General features: G+C 42.2%; 1 protein-coding gene across 1 annotated transcript; it reads left to right on the forward strand.

Moving 5' to 3' along the window:
• Positions 1-11256: 11256 nt before the first annotated feature.
• On the forward strand, positions 11257-20910 carry AREG (amphiregulin). Its single transcript, XM_012464388.2, has 6 exons — positions 11257-11527; positions 12525-12773; positions 15034-15235; positions 16362-16514; positions 18497-18608; positions 20660-20910. Exons 1-5 carry the CDS (start codon positions 11467-11469, stop codon positions 18588-18590), a joined length of 759 nt encoding a protein of 252 aa, XP_012319811.1. The 5' UTR covers positions 11257-11466; the 3' UTR covers positions 18591-18608; positions 20660-20910.
• Positions 20911-21751: the final 841 nt, after the last annotated feature.

The raw sequence follows: 21751 nt of genomic DNA on the forward strand, positions 1-21751 counted from the left end.
CTGGCTGATCTACACTCTGAGTAAGGTAGGACCGATTTTATTACTCTTTCCCTGCCTTACCTTTCCTTCCCCGTGGGGTGCACGGCAGTTCCTCCCAACTCCAACTCCACGGATCTCTCGCCAAGCGCCGGCCGGCCCGAGTACGATCCTCCAACCAGGCTCCAGGAGCCTTTTGGAAGTGCTGGACAGGGGACGCCCTCTCTGACTCTTCCTCTCTCCAATCCACTGAGTATTTGTAGCGGTCGAGGGACGCCTCGTCCTACATTTACTCTCCAATCCACTGGGTGTTTGTAGTGTTCGGGGGACGCCTCGTCCTACATTTACCCTCCACTTCGCCGAGTCTTTGTAGTGCTTGGGGGACGCCTCTCCCTACATTTACTCGGTAGTTGGCGGGGAACCACTGCCGTGCCACCCATGGGGAACGCAGAGTCCAAAATACCCCTTAACACACCTCTTGGGTGTTTGTTACGAAACTTTTCCAAATTGGGATACTCGCAAACCTTGAGACAAAAGAAACTTATTTTCTTGTCCCAAGTGGCATGGCCTCAGTACCAGCTTGATAACCAGTCACATTGGCCCCCGACTGGTACTTTCGATTTCAACGTCCTCCGTGACCTTGACAATTTCTGCCGCCGCACCGGCAAGGACCGCGAGGTGCCCTATGTGCAGGCTTTTTGGGACCTCCGTACCCACCCGGACCTGTGTTCCGCTTGTTCCACCCACCAGGTTCTCCTTGCCCAGGTCCCTCGTCGAAAAACCCCCTCTACTTCCACCACTATCCCCCCTCCTTATTCGATGCAGGAAGATTTGCCTGACCATCTTTCCGCCCCTCCTCTTGCGGGCGGGGCAGGCCCCATGGCCTTAGAAGCTCCTCCTCCCTTTGTTCCCTCAGTGGCCGCCCCTTCCACGTTGCCTGCCTCAGAGGCCCCACCCTCTCTTGCCACACCGGGCGCTATTTCCCCCACACTTCCTGCTCCAGAAACTCCTCCCTCCTTTGTTTCCCCTGCAACCTCTCCTCCTGCACCTCCTGCTCTGGGGATTCCTCCCCCTCCTCCTATTACACCACAAACATCGCTCTCTCCTACTTCCCCAGTGGCGGCACACACCCGTTCACACCAACCTGCACTCCTAGCACCTCTCCGCGAGGTGGCTGGGTCAGAAGGTTTAGTAAGAGTACATGTCCCCTTCTCCCTCCAGGACCTCGCTCAGATCGAGCGTAGGCTCGGCTCTTTCTCAGCCGATCCCTCAACGTACATCAAAGAGTTCCAATACCTGACTCAAGCGTACAGCCTTACTTGGCACGATATACGTGTCATCTGTACTTCCACCCTCACTGCTGAAGAACATGAGCGCATCCTGGCGGCAGCCAGACACCAGGCAGATAGAGATCATGCCTTGAATCCCAACCAAATCCCTGTGGGGACTGAAGTTCTCCCTAATTTTGATCCCCAGTGGGACTACCAGGAACATGCAGGGTCCCATATTCCGCTGCGGGACCGCATGATCCTATACCTTCTTAGGGGCATGGATGTAGTTTCCAATAAAGTAGTAAATTATGACAAACTCAGAGAAGTCACTCAGAAGGCAGATGAAAACCCGGCCCTTTTCCTTGGCCGCTTGCAGGAGGCTCTTGTCCGCTACACCCGACTGGACCCGGCGTCCCAAAACGGAGCCACGGTCCTAGCTTCCCATTTCATTTCCCAATCTGCCCCCGATATTAGGAAGAAACTTAAGAAGGCAGAGGAGGGTCCGGAAACTCCCATACAAGACCTGGTAAAAATGGCCTTTAAAGTTTTTAATGCCAGGGAGGACACAGCTGAGGCAGCTCGCCAAACCCGAATGAAACAGAAGGTCACTTTGCTAGCTGCCGCTCTGAGGCCGGCAGGAACCCAAAAGCCGAAGGGCAACCCCCGCTCTCCTCCTGGGGCGTGTTTCAAATGCGGAAAGGAAGGACACTGGTCCTCAGCATGCCCTCAGCCTCGTCTGCCTACTAAGCCCTGCCCTAATTGCCAGCTTATGGGACACTGGAAGTCGGACTGCCCTAGCTTGCCCAGGACCCCGGCCCCTCCAGGCAGGGGCGCTGGACAGCAAGGGGCAACCGCTGGAGGTTGAAGCTTACCCTACAGCATCTGAGTCTGCAGAAACGGTAACCACCCATTTGATCCAGGACATCATACCTCGCTTCGGACTCCCAACCACCATTCAGTCTGACAACGGTCCTGCCTTTATCTCCAAGGTTACTAACACTGTTTCTACCACCCTAGGAATTCAGTGGAAGTTACACACCGCTTACCATCCACAATCTTCCGGGAAAGTAGAACGGGCCAATGGTCTCATCAAAGAACAACTAACGAAGCTCATGCTAGAGCTTCGCCAATCTTGGGTAACCTTACTTCCTATTGCCCTCACTAGGTTGAGAGTGGCCCCTCGGGGCCCGTCACAGCTAAGCCCGTTTGAACTGCTGTACGGTCGCCCCTTCCTGCTCTCAACCCTACCATCTCCTGACTCTACTCCCTTAAGAGAGTACCTCCCTTATTTCACCCTCCTCCGGAGCCTTCTCCGCGAACACGCTAACGCCTCTCTTCCCCAACCAACTCATACAGCTGAAAGCACTCAGAAGGTCTTCCCCGGGGATTTAGTCCTTGTTAAATCCTTGTCTCCAAAACCTCTCACTCCAAGGTGGGAAGGCCCGTACACGGTCATCCTCACCACCCCCTCTGCCGTAAGAATAGCTGAAGTCCCGTCCTGGATTCACCTCTCTCGGGTTAAAAAGGCTATACATGGCTCCCCTTCCAGTTGGAGGGCCACTCCTACTGGCCCTTTGTCTCTTAAATTCACCAGAGCCTAGCCACGGTGGGTTTGATTCCGGCTTTGACCGAAAGCAAGTGTTACAGGCTGTGTATGGAGAACCATGCAATTGCCGGGAGGGCTATGTGTCTTCTGAACCTAACACATACCTGTCTACTGTCCAGTGCGGACCCATGACGGCATACCTTGTGTACGGCGAACACAAAAAACCAGGGTACAGGTGCCTACAAAATCCAACCCTGGCCTCCGTTCCACCTGGGTCCCCTCTACCATCTTGCAACTGCTCTTCCACTATGTATCAGTCTATACACAGTAGTTGTTACACCCAATATACCACCTGTCTCAGGGGTAACACCACGTACTTCACTGCTTGGGTCACCCGTGGACGAGCAGGATCATCTGGGGGAGACTGGCACTTTACCACACAAATAGGCCCCTCCTATAAACACCTTAGTGCTGGTTGCCCGAACCCTTCCAGTCGGGCTGTCTGCTGGAACACCAAACCCACCATCGGCGTCAGCGATGGAGGAGGCCCACACGACCAAATAAAAGCCCACCATCTTAAAGAAACTCTCACAGCACTATTTCCTTCCTTATCCTATCATCCTTTATCTCTACCCAAATCCCGCCACCTAGATCTGGACAGATCTACCCAGAGTCTTCTTAAAGCAGTGCACAACTTCCTCTTACATGGCAACTCTTCGTTGGTTAACAGCTGCTGGATATGCTTACCTCTGGGAACTCCTATGCCCCTAGCTCTGCCTGCCCCTGCCAACCACAGCCAAAACGGGACCCTTCGGCTTCCTTTTTCTGTCCAACCCATAGGGAGTGCCTGTGTCAATGTCACATGTTACCAAAAAACTCCAAAAAATAATTCCTATGATCTGGATGTCGGTTCCGTTTTGGAGTCATGTAATTGCTCTAATTTCAAAACCTCTACTACGGCTTTATTTGCTCCCCCAGGGCAAAGCTTTGTTTGCGGAAACAACATGGCTTATTCCTATCTACCCCAAAACTGGACAGGTATATGTATGGTAGCCTCCCTTTTCCCCGATGCTAGCATCGTCGCGGGGGACGATCCTGTTCCCCTTCCCAGCTTTGACTCGGTAGTAGGGAAAAACAAGAGGGCAATCCAGTTCATTCCTCTATTGGCAACCCTTGGCATCACGACTGCAGTTTCCACGGGAACCGCTGGGTTAGGCTATTCCCTACAATCCTATCAACAACTCTCTCGCCAATTAATTAACGATGTTGATCTACTCTCATCCACCATCCAAGTTGTCCAGGACCAGCTTGATTCCCTTGCGGAAGTCGTCTTACAGAACCGCCGAGGCCTAGACCTACTCATGGCTGAAAAAGGAGGCCTGTGCCTTGCCCTGAATGAACAATGCTGCTTTTACGCCAACCGGTCGGGCATCGTCAGAGACAAAATTAAAACTCTCCAAGAAGACTTGGCCAAACGACGGAAGGCCCTCCAGGACAACCCTCTGTGGAGTGGATTTAATGGACTTCTCCCTTACCTTCTCCCTCTCCTTGGACCTATTTTCGGCCTTTGCCTAATCCTGTTTTTCTTGCCCTGTCTCTTCCAGTTTCTTCAAAAACGATTCCAGGACCTAACCAAAACAACCATCCACCAAATGATGCTCCAGCCTGCAACTCACCGACCAGAGTACCGCTACATGCCTCTCCAGACATCCTAATTCCTGCCCAACCCTACGTCGCCCCATGACAGCAGGAAGTAGCCAGGAGGACAGCCGTCGCCCTTTTTTCCTTTTTAAGGAGTCGGGAATGTCTGGTTGAAGGTTTTTCGGTCCTCTGGCTCCGTTCCCCGCCGCGTGGAAAGAACCCGAACTTCCAAGGCAGAGGCCCTTCCCCTTCCCCATAGGGAGGGTACTCACATCTTAAACTCTACCCTGGCCCTGCTCAAGGCCAACATTTTCTTGCCCAGCAACTCACTACACCAATCACCGTCCGTCTCCACTCCCCGATTTCTGCCCGGCAGGTCTCCTGCCCAGCAACCAACCTGGCCAACCAGTATTCACCAAGTCCACTCTCTTTAGCCTATCCCTATTTGCCAGATCAGCTCTCCCGCTACCCCAGGCTCTCGGTCCCTATAAAACAGACCGAACAAAGAAAGCACGCGCGATTCCTCCCTGCTTGCTTGAGTCGCCCGGAGCTCCCAATAAAAGCCAGTACTGATCACCACGCTTCCTGCCTCGTGTCGGTCGAGCGCCTGCCTGCCTCCGTGGGTCGGGGTCCCACAACCGGGGTCGCACATAGGGGCTTTGCTATGAGCCCAAAATTGGTACCCATATTCTGCAAAACCTGGCCATTCCCAAGAAAGAACAAAGCTGCTGGTTGGTTGGAGTGGGGAGGGGTAGCAGGACAGAAGGCAAACCACATATGGCTTGCACTTGTTCTGTGAATATTTGCCAGGTTCTGGGTTTAAGACATACTCTAAATATTGGACCCATTGGACGGTAATCTGAGCCTTCTTTTTGGACACTTTGTATCCCCTGTCAGCCAGGGCATCCAAGGTTTTTATAGCACTTTGGTCAGAAGCCACCTGGGTTGGGCTACATACCAGCAGGTCATCCATATACTGGAGTATACTCCCATTCTCTAATTGCATATCCCTTAGTTCCCTTTCTAAGGCTTGGGCAAAGAAATGGGGGCTATCCCAAAAGCACTGAGGGAGCACTGTCCAAGTGTATTGTTTTCTTCTAGTATTAGGATTTTCCCATTCAAAGGCAAAAAGGCATTGGGTCTCTGGGGCTCAGAGGAATAGAGGATAAAGCATCTTTTATGTCTAGGAGTGAGAACCATTTTGCTTCCCATGGCACATGAGCCAGGAGGGTATATGGATCTGCCAACAATGGGTGGACAGGGATAACAGCCTCATTAATTATTCTCAGGTCCTGTACTAACTGGCATTCCCCTGAAGACTTTAGAATGGGTAAGATGGAGGTGTTGCAGGAAGAACTGCAGGGTTTTAAGGGTCCATGGGTAAGTAATACCTCAACTATGAGTGCTAGGCCTTTTCTTGCTTCCAACTTAATTAGGTGTTGTGTTTGATTGGAAAAATAGTTGGGGTATTTAAGCTGTATTTTGATTGGCACTGCTGTTTTAGCCTTCCCTGGTTTCCCAGTTTGCCATGCCAGTTGGTTAACCTGTTTATTATTGTGATCTGGGGCATTGTCTATATATTTGACTTTTAGCAATTTCACTGGGTGATGCTTCAATTGTAGTAGTGCCCTTATTTTAACCATAATATGTCTTCCCAACAAGGGGACTGGGCACTTGGTACTTCTAGAAATTCTTGTTGGAAGATTTATCAAATTGACAAATCAAGGGAGTAAAGAATCTTGTTTTTTACTTTCCTTCCATTTCCCTAACACTCACGAACCTGGAGGGAAGTTTTCCTGCTTGAGCAGTAAGGACAGAGTAATTTGTCCTTATATCAAAAAGAAAGTGAATTTGGGAGCTCATGATGTCCAGAGTTACCTGGGGCTCCTCAGTAGTAATTATGGTGTTCCTGGACAGGGATGGTGAGGAAGACACTGGGCCCCTACAGTCTTCATCTGATTCCTCCTTTTTCACTGCTAGAGTTTTGCCTGACTGAGCTCCTGGGTGGGAGTGGATGCAGTCAATCCTCCAATGCCCGGGATCATAACTGGTACCCTCACATTTTTGGCAGGAGTTTGGCAGAGGCTTAATACAGTTCTTTGCTCAATGCCTAGGTTCCTTGCACTTTAAGCAAGAGTCCCTGTTGGCATTATCCTTATGGCCTTTTGGGTTTCCCCTGGATGCTTTCTGGGTATTCAGGGAGGGCATCACCAATGATGGCTGCCGTAATTTTGGCTTGCTGTTTTTCTTTACTCTGTTCCCTTTTTCCTACCTCCAGATCATGATTGTTATACACCATAAAGGTGGTATCAAGAAGCTGATTTGGATTAGTTTGTGTCTCCATCTGTGGCTTTTGGAGCTTATGACTAATGGCTGGGGTAGACTGGCTAATGAAATGTTGTGCTATTAATATTTTGCCTTCAGGAAAAGAAGGGTCCAGATTAGTATATTTTTAAAAGGCTTCCTCCATGAAATATGGCTGGATTTTCTTCCTTGCTCTGTGTAACCTCCCTTACTTTATCATAATTTACTGCCTTACTTATTCCCTTTCTCATTCCTGTAAGGAGGGCCCGAAGAAATTTAGCCTAGTTGTTATAGTCCCAACTAGGATCAGTAGTGGGTACTGTGTCTGGGCCCAAGTGATTTCCCTGAAGGTTTCTGGTGAATAAATTGTCCACTTCCCAGTGGGTGGCCTCAAAGATTCATTCCTTTTCAAAGGCAGTGCTAGAATGAACCCATCTGCAAATTTCCTAGGATTCTCAGGATAGCTTCCTGACTTTTCCTTACACTGTTGCATATTAGTGATAGGAAGGGGCCTGCACTAGGAATTGCCCTTCAGCTTCTGCTACTTCCCTAAGGAGTAGAAGGGCTAGAGGGAGAGTCAAATATGGTGTTCACCTCTGAGTGTGAGGGGGACTTAGTAAGAGTTTGGGTTTTAGCCTCAGGAGCACTTGGAAAGGGGCTATATGGGAGTGGTCGCTGTTCACCCTGAGACAGGAGGCTCTTGTAAAAGGGAGTCATCTTCAATATCTATTAGGTTTTGGTATAGGGCCATGAAGGCCTGTATACATGGGATTTCTGACCATTTGCCCTGCCTCTTACAAAATAGGCCTAATTGCAGGACAGTGTCCAATGGTGTAAGATGCAGCCTAGGGATCAATCAGGTGGAATAGATGGAGAGTTGCTCTTAGAAGAATCAGGTGTGATAGATGGAGAGTTGACCATAGTGGTCTGGACTTGGAGAAGTATTACAAGACCCAAATTTTACCCAGTGTGTCCTCCTTGAAGAATTCTGGGCCCCAAGTGGGGTCCCTGGTGACCTCCCCATTTTAGGGCCCCTGACTGAGTCTGTCAGATGCCTCTGACCTTAGATGAGTGCCGGCACCACTTTCACCACTGATAACCCACTATGAGCTCTCCTTCTTGTTTCCGGATGGAGGCCTCAACTTCCAGAAGGCTTCAACTTCTACAATTACAAGCCTTTGGGTTTCCCTATCCCACTTAAAACAATTCTTTAACACTCCAAATTTAGGCAAGATTAAATTGTAATAGATTCCCTTCCATTCACTGCAAACTCCACCTCCTGCATTCAAGCAATTCTCCCACTTCTGCCTCTCAAATAGCTGGAACTACAATTGCCCACCACTGCAGCCAGCTAAGTTTTGTATTTTTAGTAGAGACAGTGTTTCACCATGTTGGCCAGGCTGGTCTCAAACTCCTGACCTTAGATGATACGCCTGCCTTGGCATCCCAAAGTGCTGGGATTACAGATGTGAGCCACCGTGCCTGGCCTGATATATTCTTCAGTATGGATAAATTGTAAAATAAAAAGCAGAACATTATATACATCTAAATGGAGCTAGTACATTTATTAATAATATAGGGAATGTTGCTTAAACATTGGAGGATTACTTAATTCTGGTTTGGAGGTTTGCGTGTTGACTCACAAAAATAACTGTGATGCAATACTTACTCTAGCACTATCTATAAAATTCAATATCAATATATGAACATAATTATACTTTTGATTTTATAGCACATCTTTCAGCAGAGCCAAAGTGAAATCATTTCACTATTCATATGACATATCAGGATTCATAGAGTAGGCACCAAAATGAGTGGTTAGGAGCATTTGCTCTTAGGGCTGCCCTTAACTTTATATGTAGATTAAAGAACCATCAATTTATCAGGATACAGAAAGGTTGCTACTCAAACTTTTTGAAATTATTCCTCCTGGTCTCAGCCTAGCATGCTGAATGTTGAATGTAAAGAATCCCACATTTACATGGGGTTGGTTTCCTACTCATGCACATATTGCAGAATGTCATGACACATCAGTGGGTTCTGCATTATGATGCGATTGTGATGATGCTCCATGTTACTCTCTGATGCATCACAAAATGCCCAAATGGTCAGTCTTAATGTGAAGTAAGTACAAAGTTCATGGCTTGAAAATATTGAAGATTACTTCACTTGCTCTGTACCTCCATTTATAAGATTCCCTTAGTTCTTAAATATGATTTACATGGCGTAACTACTGTAATATCAAGGGTAATCATGATAGTTGCCATTTATTGAGCAGTCACTATGTGCTAGGATCTGGTGTTACCTGTTCATGTATCTTATCCATTTGATCTGTTTAAGAGCATGTAGGTACTTTTATTTTCAGATAAGGAATCTGAATCTTTCAAACAGTAGTAACTTAGTATGTGGTGGAATTTGTATATTAAAACTCACATTGGTTTGAATCTAAAGCTCATTCAAAGCACTAAGCTATGCTGCCCCCATGATTTAGGTTATGTGCCACATCATTGTAAATTATCATCCTTTAAATTTCTAGTTGGAAAAAGACAAAGCAATTTCCACTATAGACAGTCCACTTTCCTTTCAAATGGAAAGTGAAACATTTCTGATGACTGATCTGCACAATGTGTTTTCACCTCAATAAAAAAGTAAGAAATGGGAGATAATGCATATGTTAAATAGCTTGATTTAACCACAGTCTATACATATATCAAAACATCATGTCACATGCCACAAATATGAAAAAAGTTACCTGTCAATGGAAAATATAAAAAAGAAGAAAAAATGAGAAAAATAGGGCTAGAACAGAAACAAAGCCTGTGAGAGCATAAAGGTACAATAGTGAAGACCAACTGCCTGAGCTCCAAACAAAATTTCCAGTGAAATCTTTTGACCTCTGTGGGCAAATCTCTCAATTTTGGAATCACGATTGTCTCATTTACCAAAACAGATGACAGTGCAGGCCCCTACTTCACTTTGGAAGGGCATGACACCTTTCTATCCTTATTGTCCTTACTTGGTCATATCCTGACATCAGGTCTCTCTTCCATCTAAAAGATGTGCTGGGAAGGCCTTTGAGGGGCCTCTTTATCTTTCCATAGAGCTTTCCATTAAACACAGGCAAAATTAAACCATGTCTTTGTTTTCCATGGCATGCTGAACCCTTCTTATCATGTGATCTATTAGAATTACTTACCTATGTATCTGGTTCATACCACTGAGCTCCTGGTGAACCTATACTGCTCCTCTTCATTAAAAAATAAAGCAGGTGGTTCATAGAAAATACACTCTCAACAAATGTGTAATAGAAGGCATAATTCATGACTATTTCATTCTACTAAATGCATGATATTATTTTGACTACACATTATGACATACCATTAAAAAGTAAGTGATCTTTTAAAAAATTTCCCAGAATTAGGACAGATGCTCTGTGACCCACATTCTTAAAAGGGCTGTGTTACTGAAACAATCAGGGAAGAGATACATATCTCCAGGTGAAGGAAAAAAAACAATGCTTTTTCTCTTCTTTAAGTCAAGGAAAATCCAGTTCTTTAGTTGACAGTACATCCAAGTTAGTCAAATTAACCAGCTTCCTGTCTCCTCTTCATTTTATCTGCTTGCCATGACTAAATATCCTACTAGCTGACATTTTCATCTTGGAATTTGAGAGGCACAGTCTCTTGAGCACTATCCTTCGCCCAAATGCCAGTATGCCACCAGTAGAAATTATTCCTTTAGACTAAGTATTGTTCTTCCCAGAAACCCTCTTTTCAAAGATCAGTTTAATCCTACATTCCTTTAATAGAGTGGAAAACAGCAGATTTCAGAATTAGATGAAGAATTCAAATCCACCTGGCTTTAAACACTGCTGGCTGTGGGATTGTGTAAGTAAACTTTTAAATGCATAGTATGGCAATAATAAATCATTAATAAATATTAATGTTGATGAGGGCCCTGGGCCACATAAAGAAATGGGGAGTGTGGGGATTTGAAATTCTGGCCACTTCACAGAAATGGGTGGAAAGGGGGCCTTGATTGAGATAGAGGCCCATCCTACATGAAGCAATTCCTCATTAAGAGGTCTCTCTCGTCCTTTATCCTTGTTGGAAACATCAGGCTATCATTGCAAAGTCACTCTTGGTCTTAAAGTACTTTTACAGCTAAATACGGAACTCTTCTATTTAATCCCTGTCTGTTGTAGATGTTGAGATCAACCAAAGTACATGAAGAGTTTGTCAGTTTGAAATATCGGGACTTTTAACTGCCAGGTACTAGCTCCGAACTCCAATCCTGCCCGCCCTCAAATACGGATGGGCTCTTTTGCTCCTCGCAGCTAGAGGTTTAAGATCCACTCCCTCCCCGCGAACTGTCTACGCACGAGGGAGGCGGGGCGCGTGTCCTCCGCTTGTGGTTTTCGGGTAGCACTTTCTGGGGCGCCGCCTGCTTCCACCCAGGGCCCGGCCCTGACGTCACAGGCAGGGGAATTATAAAGCGGCAGGTGCGCGCCGCCCTACGGACTTTCGCACACCGGGGTGCCAGCGCCACAGAAGTCCCCGGGAGAGCCCGAGGCGCCGCGCCCGCAGCTCCGAACTCCCGCAGCCTCGGAGCGCGGCGCACAGTCCCGGTCTTCACTCGCTCTTCCCACACCCGCTCCTTTCGGCCGCAGCTCCGGTCCCAGAGACCGACTTGCCCCAGAGACTTAGACGCCGCCGCCCCGCAGGACCAATGAGAGCCCCGCTGCTGCCGCCGGTGCCGGTGGTGCTGTCGCTCTTGATCCTCGGCTCAGGTGAGGGTCCCCCGGCGCTGAACTGCGGGCTCTTCTCCCATAGCAGGCGGCTTTTACTTCTCCAAATCTGCGCCGCGGGAGGTGATCGCTATAGCTCCCTCCCTAGGAGGAAGAGAGAAGGGAAGACGTCTCAGACGTCCAGGACAAGATGTCCCAGAGAATCTCTGTACTTTTTCTCTAGTCCAGCTGAGGAGGTGGAGAGATCATTTGAACCGAACCCTTGGTTTCACGGTTAAAAAGATCAGGGTCTAGAGAGGTGAAGTGATTTCCGCAGATCTCGGGCCCAGCGGCGTTTGCTGCCTCCTGCCTAATTCTCCATCTCCTCCGTCTAGTGATTTCATCTTTACTTTCCCAGAGGGAGTGTCCCGGCGAGAGGTTAAAAGCTCCACTCTGATGCTGTTTTATTGAGCCCTAAAAGAAAATGCAAGATAAAGCAGTGACTTAACTCTGGGCTCAAAATCTTACTTAGTACTCAATTTATTCTCTATGTAGTAATAATAATGAAAAATGACAATAATAGATATAATTAGTTTATTTTTTTTACATTTTATGTACATGATCTTTTAAAAATATGAACACATATTAAGAAAATCTGATATTTATATCTAGAACCTATTGAAATAGGCCAGGATGGCATTCTAGCAAACAAAATGCATTTGGAATGTGAAGTGATGAGAATTTTTAGACATTACCTATCAAGTAATTGTATTAGATTAATTTGCCAATTTGGCAGGATTTTTTGATATGGAAATTAATGTGGATTACCTGTGGAAAAGAAAAATATCATAAAAGCAGCTCTGTAATTAGGACAGCTGAATTTGCTTGCTGGCAAAAATGTAAAGTTTCTTTCATAGAAGTGACTCAATCACAAACAATAGCACATGTGCAATCACTGCTTTGATGTCAAAAGATAAACATTTCTACCTAACACAGCTGACTGGAGAGAAAGGCACTCTACTTTACCTTTCCTTTTCTCCCCTTATTCCCTCCCCTGCAGGCCATTATGCTGCTGGACTGGACCTCAATGACACTTACTCTGGGAAGAGTGAACCATTTCCTAGGGACCAAAGTGCTGACGGATTTGAGGTTACCTCAAGAAGTGAGATGTCCTCAAGAAGTGAGATTCCACCTGAGAGTGAAATGTCTTCTAGTAGTGAACTGTCGTCGGGAACCGACTATGACTATTCAGAAGAGTATGATAATGAACCACGAATACCTGGCTATATTGTAGATGATTCAGTCAGAGGTGAGTAGAGGATAAAGCAAAAATATAGCCTATGAGATGTAGGTTTAATGAGCAAAGTTGCTTCAGAAGAAAAGCTCCTCCCCAAATTTTCTACTAGCTTTGTTGTGCATGCATCTGTTGCATACTCCCTAGGTAAACTGAGACAAAAAGAACCACAATGTGGGCACATCCTATAGGGCCAGAGTGATCATAGATGGTTTATGTTTCATTTTTAAACCTAATCTTCACAATGACTTTAGGAATTGTTATCCTTATTTTACAGATGTGATAACTGAAGCTCAAAAAGGTTATTTTGCTCTAGTTTCCACAGGTAACAAGCAGGTGAGCTAGAATTAGAGCTCCAGTTTGTTTGATTCTATGCAGAAGAGACACAAAGCTCTTTCCCACTATGCTACTTGACCCCCATTCTGAGAGACAAATTTAGACGTTAACCTAACTACTTTGTATCTTAGCTTTTGTATCCCTTTCCCCAACACCCTCCTTCCCTAGGTAAACTGCATTTTAACACAAATAAGGGAACAGAGGAAGTAATGGGACAGGAGGCATTAGACTTTAGCATTTAAGTAGTAGGTGATGAGAAACTGATGGAATAATGATAATAATACCATCTGGAAATATTAAAGAAGGGTGAATATTCATAGATTTTGTATTGCTAAAATCACTATTTAACCAACCCCAAATTCCATTTGTTGGTTAAATATTCATGACCTATGGTTTCATTCACTTTCCTGTTATTTCATATTTTAAAAAGGTCCTTTGCTTGAAGTGAAAGTAAAGAAGTAAGAGATAAATATTGCATACTTTGGAATTTGAAGGAAGAAGAGGTTAACAATAAATAAGATCTAAATATCCTAGGAGCATCCACTACAGAGGCAGGGAAAGATGGTTTCAGAGCTCTTGAAGGTCTTTTCTGTCCCGACTTGGAGGCTCCTTCCCCTCTGTCTGGTTCTCAGAACTGGTGAAGGGACATCAAATGATATCACAGGGACAGTGACTGGGGTAAGTGGGAGGTGAGAAAACATTTAGGGAACACTCTACTTCTCTCCCTTCCTTCTGAAAGTGTGTCTTTCTGTGAGATGGGAAGGGGTTCATTTATGATTGTTTTTGAAGGCATAAGATTAGACCATCAAGGTCTCTAGAAACTGTTCTCTTAAACATGTTTCAAGTTGTTAACACTTCAGAAGGCCAAGTAAATGATAAGTAGTACAAGTGACTAGTGTTCAAAATTGCAATGCATTGTGAAATAGAGTGAAAATGTTGGTTGAACATCTTTGAAAGGCTAAGTTAAATGTCTATAATGTTAGCGTTTATTGCAACACTTCAGCATAGTGACTATTTATTATTTGTCTCTGTCTATAGTTTGTAATCTATCTGATAAAGTGAAGTTACGTTCATTCAAAATATTTCTTTTAAAAGACTTTTCTATCTTGTGCTTTTTTTTATCATCACAGAAAAGTTTCAACATAAAAATTACATAACCACCTCTTAAACATTTGCTCCAATTTTACTTTTGTTAAATATTATTATAATAATCTGCTAAAGTACTTAGTATTTATTTAACGTTCCCTTAATTACAGATATTCTATCTTTGATACCCTAGTTGACCTTCATTACGTTTCTATTGTTTTGCATTTAATGGGTCCTGCATGATCTTTATGACTAACAGCATTTTTTCTTCACTGGGATCTGTTTGCTAAATATTCACACAGATAAATCTTTTCAGACATTAGTGTAACAAAATGCACAACACTAACATGGAAAGTCCTTTCCTATCTTTAGCATGCATGTAAACTATACCTTGCATAACTGCAAGACTGAACAAAAGTTTCTGTGGATCTGAGGACATAAATAAATCTCTGAAGCATTGAATACAAATATTTCTGGGCTTCTGTTTTCAAATAGGTTGACCACAGAAATGAGCTCCATGGAAAGTGTCAATTGATTATAATCTGTTGTGATCTGGGAGGTGGAGCATTATGACATAGAGTAACTCTAAGTTATAATTCTCAGTTTTTCCACTTGCAAGTAGCACTCACTATTTCCCAATTATAATCATGAGTGGACACTACTTGCAGGTAGAAAAAACTAAAAATTATAAATTAGAGTTACTCAATCCTCTCTCTTACATTGCGTTAGGTAATGAGGCGAGCATGGCTGTTCAATCCCTGTGAGCTTTCACTGTTATGACATCTTTCTCTCATGTCTCTAAAATGATATTCAAGATTGAGAGACTCTTGCCAATAAATCTTTTCTTTTTTAGTTGAACAGGTAGTTAAACCCCAAAAAAACAAGACAGAAAGTGAAAATACTTCAGATAAACCCAAAAGAAAGAAAAAAGGAGGCAAAAACGGAAAAAACAGAAGAAACAGAAAGAAGAAAAATCCATGTAATGCAGAATTCCAGAATTTCTGCATTCATGGAGAATGCAAATATATAGCACACCTGGAAGCAGTAACATGCAAGTAAGTTTTCCTAAAGTCCATAGATTTCTGTATTTCTAGCACTATGTCTGAAACGCCTAACCATAGGAAACCATTTATTTTTCCAATGTATAAACCAAAGGTCAGTAAACTTTTTACTAAAGCACCAGATAGTAAATATTATAGGCTTACTGGGCCAAGATTCTTATATGTACTTATATAACCAATTAAAATGTAACCATTTAAAAATGTAAAAATTTGTGGGTACGGTGGTTCATACCTGTACTCCCAGCACTTGGCGGGGCTGAGGTGGGCAGATCCCTTGAGCCCAGAAGTTTGAGACCAGCCTGGGCAACATGGTGAAACCCCATCTCTACAAAAAATACAAAATAATTTAGCTGGGTACAATGGTGGGAGTCTGTAGTCCCAGCTACCTTGGAGGCTGAGGTGGGAGAATTGCTTGAGCCCAGGAAGTTGAGACTGCGTGATCACACCACTACACTCCAGCCTGGGTGACAGAGCAAGGCCCTGTCTCAAAACAAAACAAAAATGTAAAAACTATTCTTAGCTTGCAGGCTGTTTAAAAAAACAAAAAAGCAGCAAATGGCCAGATTTGATCCATGGGCTATGGCTTGCTGACCCCTGGTATAAACCATTATTCCTCACACAAGCTCCTGCTTGCAGGCTCTCTCTCTCTCACTATATGTGTGTGCGTGTGTGTGTGTGTGTGTGTGTGTGTTTGTGTGTGTGTATGTGTATGTGTTTTAAAGCTCCTTTAAAAAAGGACCTAAAGGTGATTTTTACATAATCTTTCACGTTGTTTTAACCTCCTCCCCCCTCACCTCCCACAAGCTGCTAGCAGATTAAATAATAGCGGAAGGTATCAACTGCATAACAAATCACTGAACTCATCAGTTGGTCATAAAAGAAACACAAAGAATGACAAGGTGTGTCTTCTTGGAATATGACACCCAAACTGATCTCAACTTGTTCTTATACTAATAGATTCTTAGTTAGAATGCATTCTATGTTTCATTATTTGAAATACAAATATACGGCATAACTTTTTTAATGTTGGAATTAAATTGTTCTTTATGATCTGAAAAGTAAGCTTAAAATGCACAGAATGTTTCTGTGATTATAATTTTAAAATGTGGATTGTTTGCAGATGTCAGCAAGATTACTTTGGTGAACGGTGTGGGGAAAAGTCCATGAAAACTCACAGCATGACTGACAGTAATTTATCTAAAATTGTGTTACCAACCATAGCTGCCTTCATGTCTGCCGTGATCCTCACAGCTATTGCTGTTATTACAGTCCAGTAAGTATGACACAGCTCACAAATTCTTCATACAGTAATGGCAGGCTAAGTTTTTCAGTATTTCTCTCATACTCTACTCTGGTATTTTAGATGAATTATTCTATTGTCACACGATCTTCGGTTTATATTTTTATATTTGATTGATAAACATCACAAAAAGTGGTCAACATTTATGACTGTGGCCACCATTGAAATTTAATATGTAAAGCCCTTTTTCAGAAGATCTAGACATTTTTTGAACTTAAAAAATTGATGGTTTTAGTTCACGTCATTTTTCTACTCATGGTTACTCTAGAATCTCAGAAAACATTTGTATCTTTTGTGAAGTCTTATGCTTCAGCCAGCCTCAGAAGCCAATTACAACCTGGTTTATAGTAGATTCTAGTATCAGATATACTGCTTTGATACCTAAAAACAACAAATAATTACAAATCATCAGCATCCAAGAATAGATTTGCTTTCTGCTCACATTAAAATTCAGAACTCGGAGTTAGGAATATTGTCATATGGTACTAATTTATTTAGAGCTTATGCTTATGGGAACTCAATTATTAAAAAATAAATTTTCATCACATGACTTGGCATAGCAAGCAAGGACAATTCTATTACTGTTCCACTCCAGCATATCTTTTCTGTACTCATAATAATAGACTACACACTTCACTTTATGACCAATGAATGTTAGGACTAGACTGTCCAGGTAGTAGGCAACGATGGGTACATCAAAATGGCATTGTCTGTCAAACAGAAGTCATGAATAAGGGAAGTTGGGGGAGGACATGAATGGCTCTGTGATGACTCATGTGCTGCTAGAGCTTGGGAAAAGCAAGGGACTCATTCTTCTAATTTTAGTTCTTGGTAAATTACTCTAACAGCTATCCATTTGTGTACATGATCTACCACTACTATCATTCAGGAAACAAGGGGTTATCTTCTGCCATTGTTTACAATTATTTTAAATTTAGATCAGATTATGATAAAATGATACACAAAAATTGTTTTATTGGAAATATCAAGTTTGTTATGTAGCTTAAATTTGTTTTGTACACCCTAGAATTTATCCTGTTTTTTTAGTACCTCATGCCAGATATGGACATGTGTTTAGGAGAGATACTCTCAGACAAACCATTATTATTTCGAAGGATAGAATAAAACAATTGCTGGTTAAGGAAGATGTTTTGTAATAATTAAACCTGTAATTATTCGACTTGAAATATTTAATACTGCTTTGGAAAGTAATGGATACATTTTGTTATGTTAGCACTCTTAAAATTAAGCAGTGGCTTTTTTTTCCCTTTTCTCCCATATTCTCCTTGTATTTGAAACATAAACACTAAACCTAAGCAAAAGTTGCTGGGTTTGATTTCATAATTGAGATGAATTTTCCCCTAAATATCCCAACAAAAGAAATGCTATTACGATTTTAATGATAACGTTTAGTAGGTGGGTTAAAGACCTCCTAACAACAGGGCTGTTTATACAATAAGAAGCTTTTAAACTATTGAGTTTTTAAGATGGAGAGTAGCAGTAAATTAAGCTAGAAGGATATATTTTGTACTTAGAAATAATAAAGCTCAACTTGTTTCGTAAGCCTGTTTCAAAAATATTTAATTATTTAACTTGTGCAAGCATAGAGTCCTCCTATGGCAAAACTATATCATCATCTTCTCCTATTGTGCATGGCAACTATGCTAAGTTCTGCAAAAACAAGACATACGGATGTGTTTTACACCTCAGAATTGGTATATCAAGACACATTTATTTAAATGTAAGCCCTCTGGAAGTGTGTTAATAAAAAATCACATAAACACCCCCTTAGAAATTGGTAATATTTTATAGCCAGGTTTAGGTTTAGTATCAAGTATAGTAATTACTGGTCTATAACTACTCGTGAAGTGGAACTCCCTGTGCTCATAAAAACACCAAGCAAATATACAGATGAATGGAATTCTGATAACATTAGAATGTTTTCTTCTCTGAAGGTGTAGAAAACGATACTTAAGGAAATATGAAGGAGAAGCTGAGGAAAGAAAGAAACTTCGGCAAGAAAATGGAAACGTACATGCCATAGCATAACTGAAGATAAAGTTACAGGTTTGAGTTCTAAAATATATCTTTAGATCATATCACATAATTTCAAAAAATTTAACACTATATCACCTCAAGAAAAATAAGGAATGTGTTTTTAATTATGTATACACTATGAACAATGGCTACATTAAAGTATTGTTCTCTGAGTATGAGAATTCAATATTGAGAATGGACTCTGTGTTTAATCAATATTAGTAGGGATATAAATATGAGAGACACTGATCCTATTCTCAAAGAACTTTTTGTTTAGTACATAGGAAAAAAATGTAAGAGACCAGAATACCCGGAAAGCTAAGTAAATGTTGTGAGAAAGAAACCAATGGAGAATGAGAAGTTTCCAGTGAAAACAAAGAATCCAGTGGAATTTATTTAGGGAGGAGGAAAAGGTGTGTTCAGGGTAGCCTTGGAAGTGAACCTTAAGGGGCTTGTGAGATTGGTATAAGAAACTGTGAAGGGAAAGGAAGGATTATATTGAGAAATGGAATAGATCATTTTAGAAACTTGTGAAAAATGCCTTGGTCTAAATGAGTGTTGGGGAGATACAGTCATGATGATAGGTTGAGCTCACATGGTGGAGAGGCACAGTTGGGGGTGTCTGCATTAAAACTGTGAGGGCATGGAGACAGACAATAGGTTGAATACTCTTTTTTACAAAAGAAGGTAGAAAGGGAGGGGATGCAAATTTGATAAATAGGTTGGTGAGAACATATATTTTATTTTCTTGTAAAGATAGAGAGCAGAGTATGTTGTAGGTATAAGGTAAGAAGGTATGAAGAGGGATATTTCATTGATAATAAATGTGAGCAGCTAAGGGAGAAAACTCCCAGAGGAAGAAGGAGGTAAGGAAATGAAGACCACACTTAAAGTTTGGCAGAAGAAGGAACTTTATTTCCTTAGACATTCAAGAAAGATGATGTCATTTCAGTTGTTGATTGTCTAACTTCAGTGAGTTTAAGAGCTACTTGAGGGCTGGGCACAGTGGCTGATGCCTGTAATTCCAACACTTTGGGAGGCCCAGACAGGTGGATCACCTAAAGTCAGGAGTTCAAGACCAGCATGGTCAACATGGTGAAACCCTGTCTCTACTAAAAATACAAAAAATTGGCTGGGCGTGGTGGTGGGCACCTGTAATCCCAGCTGCTCAGGAGACTGAAGCAGGAGAATCACTTGAACCCAGGAGGCAGAGGTTGCAGTGAGCCAAGATTGTACCATTGCACTCCAGCCTGGGCAACAAGAGCAAAATTCTGCCTCAAAAAAAAAAAAGTTACTTGAGATGCTTGTTGAATATGCATATCCCTAAGCCTAGCCCTAAGTGTACTGAACTGTAATTTCTGTTTTTAATATACACTTCAGATGGTTCTGATGCTAGAACAATGCTATATTTAGCATTGGTGAAGTATAGATATTTTGTTCTTAGCCTATTACAGACTTAGCTCAATAACTCATAAAATGGATAATTATTCATACCAATGCTGTACTCAGTATTTACTGCATCAAAATTTTTAATGTTTTGGCTTCATGTAGTTAAGCTAAGACCACCAACATGAATAAGGGTGGATTTTTGGTTAATGCCACTGAGATTTTTCAGCATAGATCCCAGAGTTGTTTTAGTAAAAAAAGGGAAAAGAATATACTCTGCTAGCACATAGTGGCTGCCACTAACTGGTAGTTACCATTATTATGCCCTTGGTACTAATTATCCTAAATTAACTGTATATCATAAATACACGGAGACATTTAATCTTTGATTTTAATTATGTCCACTGCATAGATCTGGTTAGGAAAACTATTGCTTTTTTATTAAGCTGAATTTGATGCAACAGGTTTGAGCATATGCAGACTTCTACTAAAGTGGGTGTATAATCAAAGCAGGTGTGAAAGAGGAACTCAAGCCAAAATAAGAGTTGGTCTCTGAAACTCTTAGCATTTCTCATACTACGTACTAGAAAACAACTGACAGAAATTCTGACGCCTGATTATGCTTTAAAGTTTCTTAAAGCTTTGCTGGAATTGAGCTTATCTGTAACATTTTGTTTTATTTTATTTTCTCACAGGATATCACATTGGAGTCACTGCCAAGTCATGACCATAGATGATGAGTTGGTCCTCTTTCCAGTGGATCATAAGACAATGGAATCTTTTTGTTACGATGGTTTTAAACTTGCAATTGTCACTTTTTATGCTATTTCTGTATATAAAGGTGCACGAAGGCAAAAAGTATTTTTTCAAGTTGTAAATAATTTATTTAATATTTAATGGAAGTGTATTTATTTTACAGCTCATTAAACTTTTTTAATCAAACAGATTTAAAGTTTGAATATTAGTTATGATATTCCAAGACTCCAGTGTATTTTTCTCCTAACGGTTGATCACTTAAAAAGGCTTTTCTCCATCTTTTTACTCTCTTTATGTTGATTTTTAAAACGTATTTTTTATAAGAAAACACTCTTCATGGAAAAATTATAATCTAGAGTCACATATTCCTCCCACAAACATGAATGTTTAATATAATAATCCCAAACTGGCCTTACTTATCCAATGTAGAACTTATACCAAGCGCTGTTAATTATAAATCATCTAGAATCGAGATAAGGCACTACCTCTCTGTTACAGTGGACCTAGACATTATAAAAGAAACAAACTCGCTGCCCATCACTATGACTATCATAGACAAAGAGACAAAAAAAGGTTTGAACCTTACAAAGTAACATTTTAAGAAAACCAGGAAGTATTTGCATTTGAGACTGTTTTCCCTAATATCAAGACATGAATGTATGAGGCACCTAAAACCCACTCCTTCTTTGCCTTCCTTTGTTACTATTTTCTTATAGTACTGTATTTTAAACAAATGGGTGTGTATTGGTGGTGGATGCACTTTCAAGAACACTAAGGTTATGGGATGGCTCACAGTTTGGTGCCTGGCTGATGAACTAAGTTGCCTGCTTGACAAACAAAACAACCTTTATGATATGTGTATGGGGGGAGGGGAATATTACCAGCAATCATCTCATAGAAGAGGAATTCATGAATGAAAGGTACATTAAGCATTAACACCTTCATATGTCTCTGGCATATTATCCACCACATCCTGGTCCAGTGATCATCTAAGCAACGAACTCCCAGTCTCAGCTACACCTTATCACCAC

The sequence above is a fragment of the Aotus nancymaae genome, unplaced genomic scaffold, assembly GCF_030222135.1.
Source record: "Aotus nancymaae isolate 86718 unplaced genomic scaffold, 86718_ANA_hifiasm-v0.15.2.pri h1tg000006l, whole genome shotgun sequence".
Lineage (NCBI taxonomy): Eukaryota > Metazoa > Chordata > Mammalia > Primates > Aotidae > Aotus > Aotus nancymaae.